Source organism: Equus przewalskii, chromosome 15, assembly GCF_037783145.1.
Source record: "Equus przewalskii isolate Varuska chromosome 15, EquPr2, whole genome shotgun sequence".
NCBI lineage: Eukaryota > Metazoa > Chordata > Mammalia > Perissodactyla > Equidae > Equus > Equus przewalskii.
In genome coordinates, this window is record NC_091845.1 from 53,599,949 (window position 1) to 53,613,943 (window position 13,995).

At 44.0% G+C, this 13,995-nt stretch overlaps 1 protein-coding gene across 2 annotated transcripts in view; it reads right to left on the reverse strand.

Moving 5' to 3' along the window:
• The window catches only part of GPD1L (glycerol-3-phosphate dehydrogenase 1 like), a 59,569-nt gene that overhangs the window by 22,977 nt on the left and 22,597 nt on the right, over positions 1–13,995 (reverse strand). For both annotated transcript variants that reach the window (XM_070575899.1, XM_070575900.1), the window contains exons 3-5: positions 11,625–11,765; positions 9,401–9,539; positions 3,186–3,298 (exon numbers count right to left, since the gene is read on the reverse strand). In XM_070575899.1, coding sequence (XP_070432000.1) covers positions 3,186–3,298; positions 9,401–9,539; positions 11,625–11,765 — 393 coding nt within the window. The remainder of the gene's footprint in view (positions 1–3,185; positions 3,299–9,400; positions 9,540–11,624; positions 11,766–13,995) is intronic.

Sequence of the window (13,995 nt, forward strand, 5' to 3'; positions counted from 1 at the left end):
GGGGAAGTGGTGTACCCACAACATGACTAACAATAATGTACAACTGAAATCTCACAAGGTTGTAATCTATCATAACATTAATAAAAAAAATAATAATAATAACATAAGTTGATAGACTATACAACTATGTACTGGGGAGCTTTGGGGAGAAGAAGAAAAAAATAATAACGTAAGTTGAACAGTACACTTACGATTTTTGTACTTTCCTATATAAAGTGCTTCTTAAAATTTACAGTAAAACAAACAAAAACATACCCCCAGTGAAAGAAGCCAGACACAGAAGAGTCCATACTGTACAACTCCATTATAAAAATTCTACAAAATGCAAACCGCAGTGTACAGAAGCAGATGGGTAGCGGCCTGGCCAGGACAGATAGCAAAGGGACAGACGGAATTGTTTGGGGATGAAGGAAATGTCCTGTGTTATGGCGGCAGTTCCCAGGGTGCATGTACAACTGTTAAAACCCATTGTATTATATGCTTTAAATGGATGCCGTTTAATGTACACGAATTACACTTAAATAAAGCTGATATTTAAAAATTTAAAAGACTATTCCCTTTCTGATTAAGAGATTAACAGAGCTAAGAAGCGAAGGACATTCTGACGGCAGTGAGATGTACTGGGACAGAATGATTTTGCAGAATTCCTTTGAATTTTCTTTTTACCTTTGTAAAGAGCTGTGCCTTCATTCCTTCCTCCCTCCCTCCCTTCCTTCTTTTGTAACTCAAATGCCCTCATGTTTTTGAGCACAAAAAAAGATAGCTTACATGTTTTTACTAGCTAGTAGGGAGAAGATTACTAAAGGCTGTTAATGTGAAAGAGTAAAACATGTCAAACTGTTTGAACGGTACGAAGCAGTTTTTTTCTAAAAAGGAGACATACACATACGTACACTTGCTAAAAAGACTGGAAGAGTACAAAATCGGTGATGGTGGTCACCTCAGGAGGTGGGGAGTAACAGCGATGGTCACTTTCTTTTACAACATCTTTCTGTTGTGTGAAACACAGGAATGCGCACTACTTCTATCATCAGGAAAAACCAACAAACTGCTAATGACATCATAAAAGAGCCATGTGTCCGCGTGTCCCTGCGTAGACAGGCTCCCACAGGGAGGGCTTCACTTTACTCAGTGGCCCGGACACAAACCAGAAACGTCCGGTCGCACACAGCAACCAAAGAACACCGGACGGAGGTTCGTGAACCCGCGTCCACACTCCGAGTGAGCCGATGTTCGCTAGTTTGAGTCACTGACTCTCTCTGCATCTCTCTCTCCTCACCTGGACGACAGAACGGTTAGACTGGATTACTGCCAAAGTGCCTGTTTCTCGGTTTTCAAAAATCCCAGCTCTGACGAAGCCGACCGGACTGATGGCAACTGATCCTGTTTCAAAGGACAGCCAAGGGAAGGAGGATGAAAGGTCCCCACCCTCGGCCTCAGCCCCCCTGAACCACCCCCTGTCACGGGAGCAGGTGCAAATCCACGTGTAGGCTTCCTGCCAACAAAATGAAAAGGCAATCTAAGTTCAGCCACTAGACCAGCACGGGGGCCCCTTCGCAGGAGATTTCCAGAGCCTTCCATCTGGAATCCGTCATCTGCCCCAGCGCCCTCTGTGCTAGGTGGGATCTCACAGCTCCTCCGCCCACCACCAAAAATGTTCAGTCAAAAACGGTTCTGGAGCGACAAAGCCTGGTGCTGAGCAATTAGGCATCCGGGCTGCCCCTGCTGTTGAGCAGTCATTAGTGTAATGAAGGGCTATTAAAAACACATAAAAATCTCAACCAACAAAAATAAACAAAGCAGCCAAGGCCAGCGTCTCAAATGTATGACATGGTCTGCACGTGACGTGCAGAGTGCCCCACACGAGCATCTAGAAAGACAGATGTGTGCTGTGCGGGGGCCCAAGGCTTTAACTGGCTTTAATTCTTAAAATTCTCATTGTATAGGGACGTGTGACCACACCTATACACACGGTATTCATTCTAAAAAGTTGTTTTAAATTCTGACTAGAAAAAAAGATGTACAATGGAGAGAAGGCGTGGGAAGGCATTTTTTGGATTTTGGTCTCCCCAGCTTTCTTCTAATCTCTGCAGTTCTCACCTGACAGAGTGACATGAATGCCAGATTGCCTAACTCCTTTCCTTGATGCTCAAATTCCTGAAAAGTGGCTTTTGCTACAAAAGAAATGACTCAAAAGTCACTCAAACAGGGAATTCATTCACACTGAAACTCTTTATTTTTTCCTTTTTTTGAAATAGCAGCTAAAGCAACTCTGATTCCAAGGAGAGGACAGAAGTTGCGCCCAGCTCCCTGCTGCTGGTTTTCCATAGTCAAGACAGGGAGAGGGACCTTGACCAAGACTTTTACTTTTTTTTTGGTGAGGAAGATTGGCCCTGAGCTAACATCTCTTGCCAATCTTTCTCTATTTTATGTGGGATGCTGCCACAGCATGGCTTGATGAGCAGTGCTAGGTCTGTGCCCAGGATCTGAACCTGTGAACCCCAGGCCATGGAAGTGGAGTGTGTGAACTTAACCACTATGCCACCGGGTCAGCCCCTTGACCAAGACTTTTAAAGGCAGAGGGGAACAAGTGAGGAGCCCAAGTGCAGCAACTCTTCCCTTCGCCCTCCCCAGCCACTGGCAGGCAGAAGCTGCTTCCTTCATCTGATCTTTCCCCTGTACAGGCAAAGATAAAGCTATTCTTAGAAAAACCTCTGGCAGCAGCCAACTACTTTTTCCTTTAAAAAGAACAACCAATTGAACCATCAAACCAATTGAGAAGCATCATTCAGAGGGAACAAGTTCCATCTCCTGCTCAAGATAACATGCAGGAGAAATCTACGAATGTATGAGTTAGACGACTTTGCTCCCAGGTAAAACTCGGGGATCCAGGTACCATCAACGCTTCCCAAATATCAATACTGCCAATTTCCCAAAGAACAAAATGCCACGATTCTCCCAGATTTGCAAATAAAAGCAAACCAGGAGTGAGAAAGGAACTCAACCACCCAGGAAAGGCTGGGGCAAAGCAGGAAATGACGAACAAGGCTCTCGATTCACTATTCTTCGCTGAAGGGAGTGCACAGAACACAGAGCCCATTCTTCGGGATCAGACTCAATAATGCTAACAGCGGCCCCGCAGGATTAACTCCGCTCCTGGAGCAGAAACACAAGGCTGACTTTACCTTAAGAGCACCGCAAAGCTCAACGGTGTCTGCATCATCAACCACAGTGATCCGAAAATTCGGAGTCTGCAGAAGTTCTTTGAAGAGAAGGCCATTCTCCATTACTTTGCTGCCTATTGAAAGGTTAGAAAAAAGGGAAATTAATAACAGTCTCTACTCTTACTTTTCACATCTAACACAGTCTAAAATAACTTTTTTATTACAAAAGTAACATATGTGCAGGGGCTGGCCCAGTGGTAGAGAGGTTAAGTTTGCATGTTCTGCTTCGGCGGCCTGGGGTTCACCGGTTCGCTTCCCGGGTGCGGACATGGCACCACTTGGCAAAAGCTATGCTGTGGTAGGCGTCCCACATATAAAGTAGAGGAAGATGGGCACGGATGCTAGCTCAGGGCCAGTCTTCCTCAGCAAAAAGAGGAGGATTGGCGTCAGATGTTAGCTCAGGGCTAATCTTCCTCAAAAAAAAAAGTAACACATGTTCATTATAGAAAATTTAGAAAATCCACAGGGGTATAAATAGAAGATAATATTCCATAATTCCACCACAGATGATCATGAACAATTTGGCATGCATCTTTAACTTACTGAAATATGAATATACATAGTTTTTCTCAAAATTGGGAACAATGTACATGTGTTTTCAGAATCTGCTTTCTCCCCATTTTATGGCATGAATAATTGTCAATATCATCTACTTTCTATATCATTTTAAATGGCTGCTTTGTATTTTACTGTAGACATGTATTATATTTTATCTAAGTATCTTTCTGATGTTTGATATCTAAAATTGTTGCAACTTTTTGTTACCATATACATTTATAAGCTCAACTTCTGTGTTTCCATCTGTAACAGATTACTGTTTAAAACCAATCACCCTCTGGTTTCCACCGGAGGAGAGCGCATCCCCTTCTACGGATGTTAGGCTTGACCACTCGCTGTGTTTGGACTCACAGCCAGGGGGGCATATGTCCCCACCCCTTGACTTTGGCTCAGTCATGTGACTTGCTTTGGTCAGTGAGACATTAACAACCACGACACAGCAGAAGCTTGAAGCCCACTGTGCAGCAGGAGGCCTGGTTCCCTTGTACTCCTGCCTTCGCTGTGAGAAGAACATGCCCCAGCTGGCCGATTGGGCCCAGCAGGAAGACGGAGACACGTGGAGCAGAGCCACCGGCCGAGCTGCCCCTGCCAAGATCAGCCGACCCCCAGTGGACCCACAGATGTGTTAACTGTGCTTATTTTCTAGGCCGCTGAGGTTCCGCGGTTGTTTGTAACTCAGCAACACCATGGCAATGGAGAACTGATACAACATCAACAAATATTCTCAATGACTAAATTGCGGAAGACGGAAATGCATTCCAAGAGCACTTGTTTTTGCTACTGCTAGATCCCCTCCCTTGGGACAGTGCCTGGAATGAGACGGATGCTCAGTAGTCTTCACACATTACTTTTTTTTTGTTTAGGGGCTTTTGATTAAAAAACAAAAACAAAACTTTACACATGAAGCTTGATGTGAAAACTGCTCTGGTTGGTGGGATTGGGGGTGGGGCTCAGCTCTGGAAATCAAGATGATAAGACTTATCAGCCAAGTCCTGGCTCCCAAGAGCATGTCTCCAGCAGAGATGGCAGAAAGCGCACCCGGACTATAGTACCTGGGCTCTGCCTGCCTCCAGGTTCCCAAACTTGTTCCCAGCTTGTCTGCACATTATGATCACCTGGGGATATCTTTAACTACACTGAAACCAGGCCACCCCTCAGACCAATTAACTCAGGGTCTCTGAGAGGGGCAAGCACCAGTAATCGCTGAAGCTCCTCCGGTGACTTCATTGGGCAGGCAAGTTTGCAAACCTCTGATCTAACCTCCTCTAGCCTCAGCTTCCTCACGAATATAACACTATGGCACTCTCAGGACCCTTGTGAGGTTAAATAAGAACCAGATATGAAAATAGCCTATGAGTCATAAAGAGCACTCAAAAGTTCTACACAATAACGATGGAGATAGCTGACATTTACACGCTCATGACTAGGATTTTCCCCATTTACAGACAGAAGGCCCCAAGAGGTTTACCAACTCCCCCACGGTCACACAGCTAGGAGGAAGCAGAGCCCAGATTCTAACCCAGGTGCTCTGGCTCCAGGACCCAGGCTCTGACTGCCTATGCTATGCTGCCTCTTGGGGGAGGGATAAGAGAAAATAAACCAGCAAAAACCAAACAAGCATCACAATTAGAGATATATACTTCCAAAGCAGAAAAAAAGATGATTGTCAACAATTGAAATTACACCCAGAAGTAATATAATATCAAAGTAATCCAGGGGAGAGCAGAGAGAGGGTGGGGATACAGAGGAAATAAGACGGTTCAGAAGCGAATCGTTACTAAAGACGGGCGAAGGGTATACGGGGTTCATGACACTGTTCCTCCTACTTTTGTTTAAGGAAATTTTCCATAATAAAATGCTTAAAATATCTACACTCACTACTTAGAAACACATTTTCTATTCTATAGGCATTGCTATTATCTACTATTTAACTGAGTTCTCCTTTTTTCCAAATATTAGAACTGGGTCTGTTTGAGTAAACTGACCTCTTCCTTCTTTAAACAGTCCACCAAACCATCTGGGTGAGTCTGTGCAACACTGTTTCATCACCTGGGTTGGGTAAACCAGCCCCCAGCCTCCATATCATGACATCATTACTGTGTTTCTCCTCTGTCCCTCACTGCCCAGTGCCTCCAACATGAAGGATGCTCATGAGCAACACAGACAAGCCCCTCACTCAATCACTTTCGTCCAGCTGTCTGCAGGTAGAAACTTGAGTTGCTGCGAATAATCTGATAGAAGGGCATTCTCCATTTACCACCTATACAAAGTGGAGTCTGTCACTTCCTCCGTGGCTGCAAATTACACAGTGTCCATTAGAGAAGTGGGCTTGATTTACAGCAATCTCACTTTTTCTCAAATGTACTGTTTAAAAATTATTATTTTAAATCAGGGATAAGAAAGCACTAATGGTATTATTCTTACCAGTAACAAGCAGTGATGTGGCAAGTGGGGACCCAGACCATCTGGTACAGAACAGGCAATGCCCAACAGCTAGGCAGAAGGGCTGCCTCAAACTCACTATGAACCAAAAGACAGGGAAATCCCCCTTCTCTTTCATGCCAAGTTTTAGAGATAATCAAGCTATTTAATAAAATTCCTTCAAAACCCTCATTCCAGTCTGTGATTCCATATTTGTCTGTGTGCTTAGAAGTTTCACAAGGAGCGTAAGTATCCTTGACATTCAGGGCCATGCCTGAAACATGATAGTCTTTGAAAAGTGTTTGTGGGATGACCGAATAACAGTCTCCAATTCTGTGAAGTCAGTCCAAGAAGGAAGGGAGCTCTCACCACAAGGGGGCACCATAGTTCATGATGCCGGTTAGTATTTTTACCAGATACTAAAAACAATGCCATTTTTCCTTCTTTCTCCCCAGAAGACTCAAGTGGGCTAAGATTCCTGAATCTACCACAATTAAAAATGAGTTGGTTGCCACTGTCATCAAGAAAGGAGATCTAGATAACCACAGTACAATTATTAAATACATGAAATTTAACGTGGTACAATACAGTTATCTAACATACAACCCATATACCAATCTCACTAATTACTGTGACGTTGTCTTCCATGGCAACCTTCCCTCCCCCGACCCAGGATCCCAAACTTGATTTACTTGTTATGCCTCTTGAGTATTATTTAATCTGGGACACTCCCTTAGTCTTTCATGACTTTGATGGTTTTTATTTTATTTTTTTTGGTGAGGAAAATGGTCCCTGAGCTAACATCTGTGCCAATCTTCCTCTCTTTTGTAGGTGGGATGCCACCAGAGCATGGCTTGGTGAGCGGTGTGCAGGTCTGAGCCTGGGATCCAAACCAGTGAATCCCGGGCCACTGAAGCGGAGTGTGCAAACTTAACCACTGTGCCAACAGGCTGGTCCCTGACGCTGACATTTTTGAAGGGTGCAGGCTGGTTGTTTCGTAACATGTCCTTCATGTTGAACTTGTCTGATGTTTCCTCCTGATTAAATTCAGGTTATATAAGACAATTTAGAAAATAGCACCTTCGTGTTCTACCTTACTTTCAATGTTTTACTTAATTTAATTCAGGTCACTCTCGCCAACTATGGTCCAACTCACAGAGAAGGCAGTGGAAGCACTGGGTAAACAGAAGCCAGAGGGAAAGCGTAGTAATTTCTGTGCATTTATCTGTCTTTACAAATGAAAAGACACTAACACACTCACTTGACTGGAAACTTTCCTAAGCAAACAGGGCCAGAGGCAGAGAAAAATCCTAGCCCAAATCTACAGGTAGATACAGGTTTAAATCAAGGATCAGAGAGGAAATCTCAGCCTTACAGGATGATTGGGGTAACGAGTCATTTCCAACCAAGTGACTGGTAAAACTGATTGCCAACTGATTATTGGCAAATAGGATTGAGTTGGAACAACTAGTTAATTTTTTTTGGAAAAATAAAAGTAATTATATAACAATTTCACAGGCTACATTAAAATCACAGATGGATAAAAGAATTAACTGTGAAACAATAAAACCTATACATAGACTAGTATACATATGTAAATGTTTTTTTCTGGAAGGATACTTAGAAACAGTGATTCCCTTCAGGAAGAGAGTAGGTGAGAAATTACAGTCAACTCTAATTTTACATCTTCTCATACTGTTTGAATTTTCTTACCTGTGACCATATCACTTTTGTAAATATCAAACTGGGTGACGGTATTATGGGCCATTTTGTTTTCTTCTTTATATTATTTGTGATACTTCTCCTCGTCAAAAATATTATTTCTCAAAAAAACAGTTTGAAGTGCCCAGATACATGGGCTTGTCAGTGAAATACTATGCAGCTATGAAGATGTATGTTGATAGACTTTGAAGCTGTTTGTTATATTTTAGGTAAATAAAGCAATCGTAACAGTATATAACTTAACTACAAACATAAACAGTTTGCACAAATAGAAAAAATAATGAAAATTAAATGAAATAAAAAATAAAAAATTATTTCCTTTTGATTATCTATTTTCCACAAAAATGAGGTAATATCTACGCAATTAAACATACAGAAGAAAAAAGCAAACAAGAGTAAAAATGTTGTAACTTGAAGGCATGTATAAGAATCAGGGGGCCAGCCCAGTGGCATAGTGGTTAAGTTGGCACACTCTGCTTCAGCGGCCTGGGGTTTATGAGTTCAGATCCCAGGTGTGGACCTACATACCGCTCCTCAAGCCATGCTCTGGTGGCATCCTACATACAAAAAATAGAGGAAGATTGGCACAGATATTAGCTCAGGGCCAATCTTCCTCATCAAAAAAAAAAAAAAAAAAAAGAGAGAGAGAGAGAGAGAATCAGGAGTTCCCTTTTTTTGGAGCATCCCACCTTACTCCAGAGAACCTGACTTCTCTCAGAGCTTCCTTTACAAAGCTGCCAAGGAGAAAAGACTTGCATTGCTAGTGTGTTTGACAAGGGTGGAGCTAAGTTCTGGAGTGATAGATAAACTTATAAACTTTTGCAACACATCTAGAAATACAATGATATAATTCTTCTACAAGTCCTTTAATGTGATACATGGGGACTTGAGAATTCCAAAGCCATTTTAAAAAGAAACAAAAATTTTCACAACACCAATGTTGTATAAGAGCTTTCTATGTCAGGAAACAGGAGACCCAAGTTCATGCCTGCGTTCTAAATTAGTTGTGACCTTGGCACAGGTAACTTATTCTTTGGGTCTTAGTTTATTCACCTGAAAACGGGGATCCTTCCCACCAATTTTTAGATCTTGTTGGAAACCAATGAGGACCCAGAAACTGGCATTTGTGAGTAAAGCAAAGCTGGCTTGATAGGCAAGGGGAGCCCCACCACAGATGCAACCACCTGCTTCTCAGTACAAGCAGCCCTGCATGTCTGTGCCTAACATTGGTAATTTGGACCCTGGTGGTCGAAATGGTCTCTTTGGCTTTACTTTCATTCTGGGGGCTGTTGATACACTTCAGTTTCAAGAGAATGGCCTCCTTACATAAAATCCCCTCCCCACGGACTATCAACCTGAGGAATGTTAAGGGGGCAGAAAAGAGTCCACTACAGAAAATTCCAGAAATGGAAAATGTATATGTTCAGACCCAAAATGTCCAGGCTCCCGAGGCCCCTTCCCCAGCCAGCCCTCACCGATGGTGGTCTCACAGAACTTCTCTGCGGCCACCTCACTGGCAATGTTGGCTCCCATCAGCACACTGATGTCAATGCCCATCTTCTCTCGGATGATGTCAGAAATGAGTTTCAGCCCCTCGGGGCCCTCGTCTATGCCCTACAAAGATGTCAACAAGTTAGCGGAAGACAAACCACCAAATAAAAGAGGCAGCAGATAGTTGCTTTATAAGTCATCTAGACTCACACAGCCAATGGCATATACAACTTGAAAAATCTCTCTTACCAGAGAAAACATATATACTGTGTATGTACTGTTTAAAGAACAGCAATAAAATGAAAAGAAAATGAACTGTAACCCCTCAAGTGAAGAAACGGGACGTGACCAACACCACTGAAGGCCTGTGTTTCTGCTGAAGTCCCTTCTCCTGCTCAGCACCGCTCCCCCGCCCCCACCAGGGACCCACCATCCTGAGTGCCGTATGCACTGCTCCCTGGCCTTTCTTGATCATCTTGCCACATAAAACTGTCCCTAAATAATATGTTATGGCTTCATGCCTATTTTTGAAGGCCTATAAATGAAATTGTACTGTTCATCTGTGATGTGCTGTTTTGTGCTACATTCTTATTTTAGAGATTTACCCATGCAGCTGCACAAATCTTCCGCAAAAAAAAAAAAATCATTCTTCTTATTTATTTATTTATTTTTTGAGGAAAATTAGCCCTGAGGTAACTGCTGCCAATCCTCCTCTTTTCGCTGAAGAAGACTGGCCCTGAGCTAACATCCATGCCAATCTTCCTCTACTTTATATGTGGGACGCCTACCACAGTATGGCTTGCCAAGTGGTGCCATGTCTGCACCCAGGATCTGAACTGGCAAACCCTGGGCTGCCGAATCAGAACGTGCACACTCAAACACTGTGCCACCGGGCCAGCCCCTCCTGGTTCATTCTTGTTTACTACTGTGTAGTATTCCAAAACAAATAGTCCAGCATTCATTTACCTATTCTATTGCTGACTGACATTTGAGCTGTTCCAGTGTGCTTTCATAAACATTCATCTACGAACATTCTGGAACAGAGTCTCTCTAGGAGGTTCTTAATCTTTTTTATGATGTGGACCCCACCCCTGGCAGTCCAGCAAAGTTTATGAACTCATTCTTAGAATTTCATATGCATAAAGCAAGATATATACAATTACCAAGGAAGCCAACTATATTGAAATATAGTTATCAAAATGTTAGGAAAAAACCCATCAAATTTGCAACCAAGTAATATATGTGCAATTTTATTAATGCAATTAGGAAAAGATGTCATGGCAGGTCTAATAATTACCATAATTTCAAAGTAGTGATGAGCCTAAATGATACCTTGAGATACCTGAAGCCATTTATTATAAAGTGATATGAAAATACCTGTGGTTTCTATTAACAACAGGGTCACAAGTCCTGCTAATACTACTGTTACTGAAACTCTGGCTTGTGGCCTACATTCATAAATGAAAGAAATGCTCGTTTCAGTTAGAGGTTAAAATGAATAAAAACGCAATTTTTTCCCCCACATTTAAGTTCATGAACCTCCTGAGTTCTTTCTATGGACCTGTGGGGTGGTGTGTGGACTTCTGGTTAAAAACTCCCTCTTCTGGGGCTGGCCCCGTGGCAGAGTGGTTAAGTTCGTGTGCTCTGCTTCGGTGGCCCAGGGTTTCACCGGTTCCAATCCTGGGCGCGGACACGGCACTGCTCTTCAGGCCACACTGGGGCAGCGTCCCACATGCCACAGCTGGAAGGACCCACAACTGAAATATACAACTATGTACTTGGGGGCTTTGGGGAAGAGAAGGAAAAATAAAAAATAAAATCTTTAAAAAAAACAAAACAACTCCCTCTTCAGAGAACATACACAGGAGTGGGAACTAACGATGATTAATTTCCCAGCTAATGCAAACCACTGGTGATTTCCAGAACGAAGGCTGAGTACCAGACAGGAAGGCTGTTTCTGATAGCAAGGTGCACGAGGAGGAGCTGCTGTGATAGGAGGCATGACCGCTGCTGTGACAGAAAGCAGCCCCCTCCTAAATTTGAGTTCAGCTCAGCTCGCGGGATGTGTGTTTTTGATTATCTTCCAAGCATCTTTAAAGAAACAAAAAACTGCCATAACCTCTCCTTCAGCTCCTCATCTCCAACAGATGAAAGTGAGATGAAATTTCCCAGTAACCAACATCTGGCGAGGGGTCACAGGTGAGTTACCTTGATGAGGGTGATTCCCAGGGCTTTCTTGGGCACTCTCCCAGTGATCTCGTCGCAGATTCTGTGAATGAACTGGTGGGGAATGACAAACACCAGCAGGTCTGCATCCTGCACGGCCTCGCTGAGGTTGGAGACGGCAACCTGCGATGGCAAGGAGGAAATGGTCACTCCTATACCAAAACACGCCCATCCAAACGGTTTCATTCACTGATCATTTCTCAGATGCCTACTGTGCAAAGTGCACTGTGCAGACAGACGATAAAGCCAAGTGTGGTGTGTGCTCTGCCTTCCTCATTCAAGCCATGCATCTGAAGCCTGGAGGGTCCTGCCTCGGTCGCTTACCAGCTGGGCAAGTGACTCACCCTCTCCGTGCCTCAGCTTTCTTACCCATAAAAGGGAGTCATAATAAGACTGTGTGGGCTCTTCTCAGCTGCTCTCTCAACCCCCCAATCCATTTCCTGCCCTTCTTTGCCCCACTCTGTTCCCCAGGAGGTTGCTTTCTGTGGACTGTTTCCCCTGGACAGCCTTGCTCTCTGCCTTCCAGTTGGCTTCAGCCAAAGAGGGGCACTTTGGAGATGTGAGGTGGGAGAAGGGACAGGTCAAGGTGTTTATCAGGCTCCTGGGGACCGTCCTGCACAGGCTGCGAGGAGAGCAGGCTTGGCTTCATACTGTAGTCATACATCCTCAAAGGCAGCCCCTCTTCCACGTCTCTAAGCTCTGGTCAGGCTGGTTTGGCAACAGGGGTCTGTCCCCTTATCCTTTCAGGAGTGCTCATGGCTTCCTGCTGTTGCTAATCTCCAGGCACTTCACCAAGCCCTTTCTGTGCCCTTGAGTCTGCCCACACCTTTGTAAATAGTCCTGCACGAAACTCTCCTTGGTTAATAAGCACTTTGAGAGTGCTGTTGTGAAGAATAAATGATATAGAACAGTGGCTGGCGCCTGGTATGCACTCACTACATGCTGGCTACTATGCTGATTTCTTCCTTCAGATAAGTACGAAGATGGGTTTTAAAATTTACCACGGGCAGAGAAACACATACACAGGCAGAGGGAAGGGCATCCAGTGAGGACGCGGGGCAGACAGTCTCCAGCAGAAACTGCTTGTTGTTGCCCACGTCTGCTCTCCCCTCTTCCTCAGCAGAAGAACCCTCAATTTGGGGCAAGGCTCATGAATACCAGGAAAGAAGGCTACACTGCCCAGTGTCCTAGCAGCTAGGGGCCCCACATGATCAAGTTCTGACCAATGGAGTGGAAATGGAAGTGTCACGTGTGGCTTCTCGGAAATGCCACTGAAAGCCTTTCTTCCTTCCTTTCCAGAGAGAATGGGAAGAGATGGCCTGAGCTCAGACAGGTGTCTTGGACTATGAGGAGGAAACCAAATGCTGAGATGGCAGAACAGAGGACAAAAAGGATCCCTGACACCATGATGCACTGTTAATATGATGAACGTCTTTTATATAAGAGGAGGGAAAAAGCAAACACTTACTTTGCTTAGGTCACTGTTATTTCAGGTTTTGTGTCACATATCCCTGAACCTAACTGGAACTGATATAGTTTCATCAAGCATTCCTGGTCCCCGAAATGAAGGGTCTCAGATGAGGATTCTTCTCTGAGGAAGTGTTATCTGCCACAGAAACACCATTCAGGATGGGTAAGCCTCATAGGAAATCTAGTTTGAAAGCAGTGATGAAGACCGCCAACTGCTCACCAAAATTCCTTCTCCCTTTCCTTATCGTCACAGAGCTGTAAGCTGGTCGCTGTCCACCTCACTAGGGACTACATTTCCCAGCAGCCCTTGCAGTTACACAAGGCATGGATCAAGTTCCCATCAACGGAATGTCAGAGGGAGCAGTGAACACCAATTACGGACCAGAGCCCTGAAAACAGTGGGCTGCTTCCTCCACACTTTCTTTTCCCCCTTTCTGCTGGCTGAAACCCATGGCAACCCAGACTAACTAGGGTTTAACTAACCTTAACTAGGAGATGGTATAGGAAATGATAAAGAAGGATGGGGCCAGGAACAGTGGTGTGAAGCGAAGCTGCTGGACCGCTGTTATGTGAGAGGGCAATAAATCCCTTTGTCCTTTAAGCCACTTAATTATTATGTCTCCTCTTAGATGTTAGTCTATTCTTTTAACTAATATATGTGCTAAAAGTTACTCCCTCACTCAAAGAATTCCCCAAGGAAATCTATCTGGAATTATTTCATTCCTTTATCCCTTTGGTTGGCAGGAAAGAGTTCTGTAATTTACCACCCAGCCTCCATTCCCCTTATTTCTAGCAAAAGTGCCCCTGAACTTCATTTCAAAAGCTACTGCTTCCCCATTTTAACCCTGCAATTTGGGTGGAATTAGCCCCTCCCCTGCTCCAT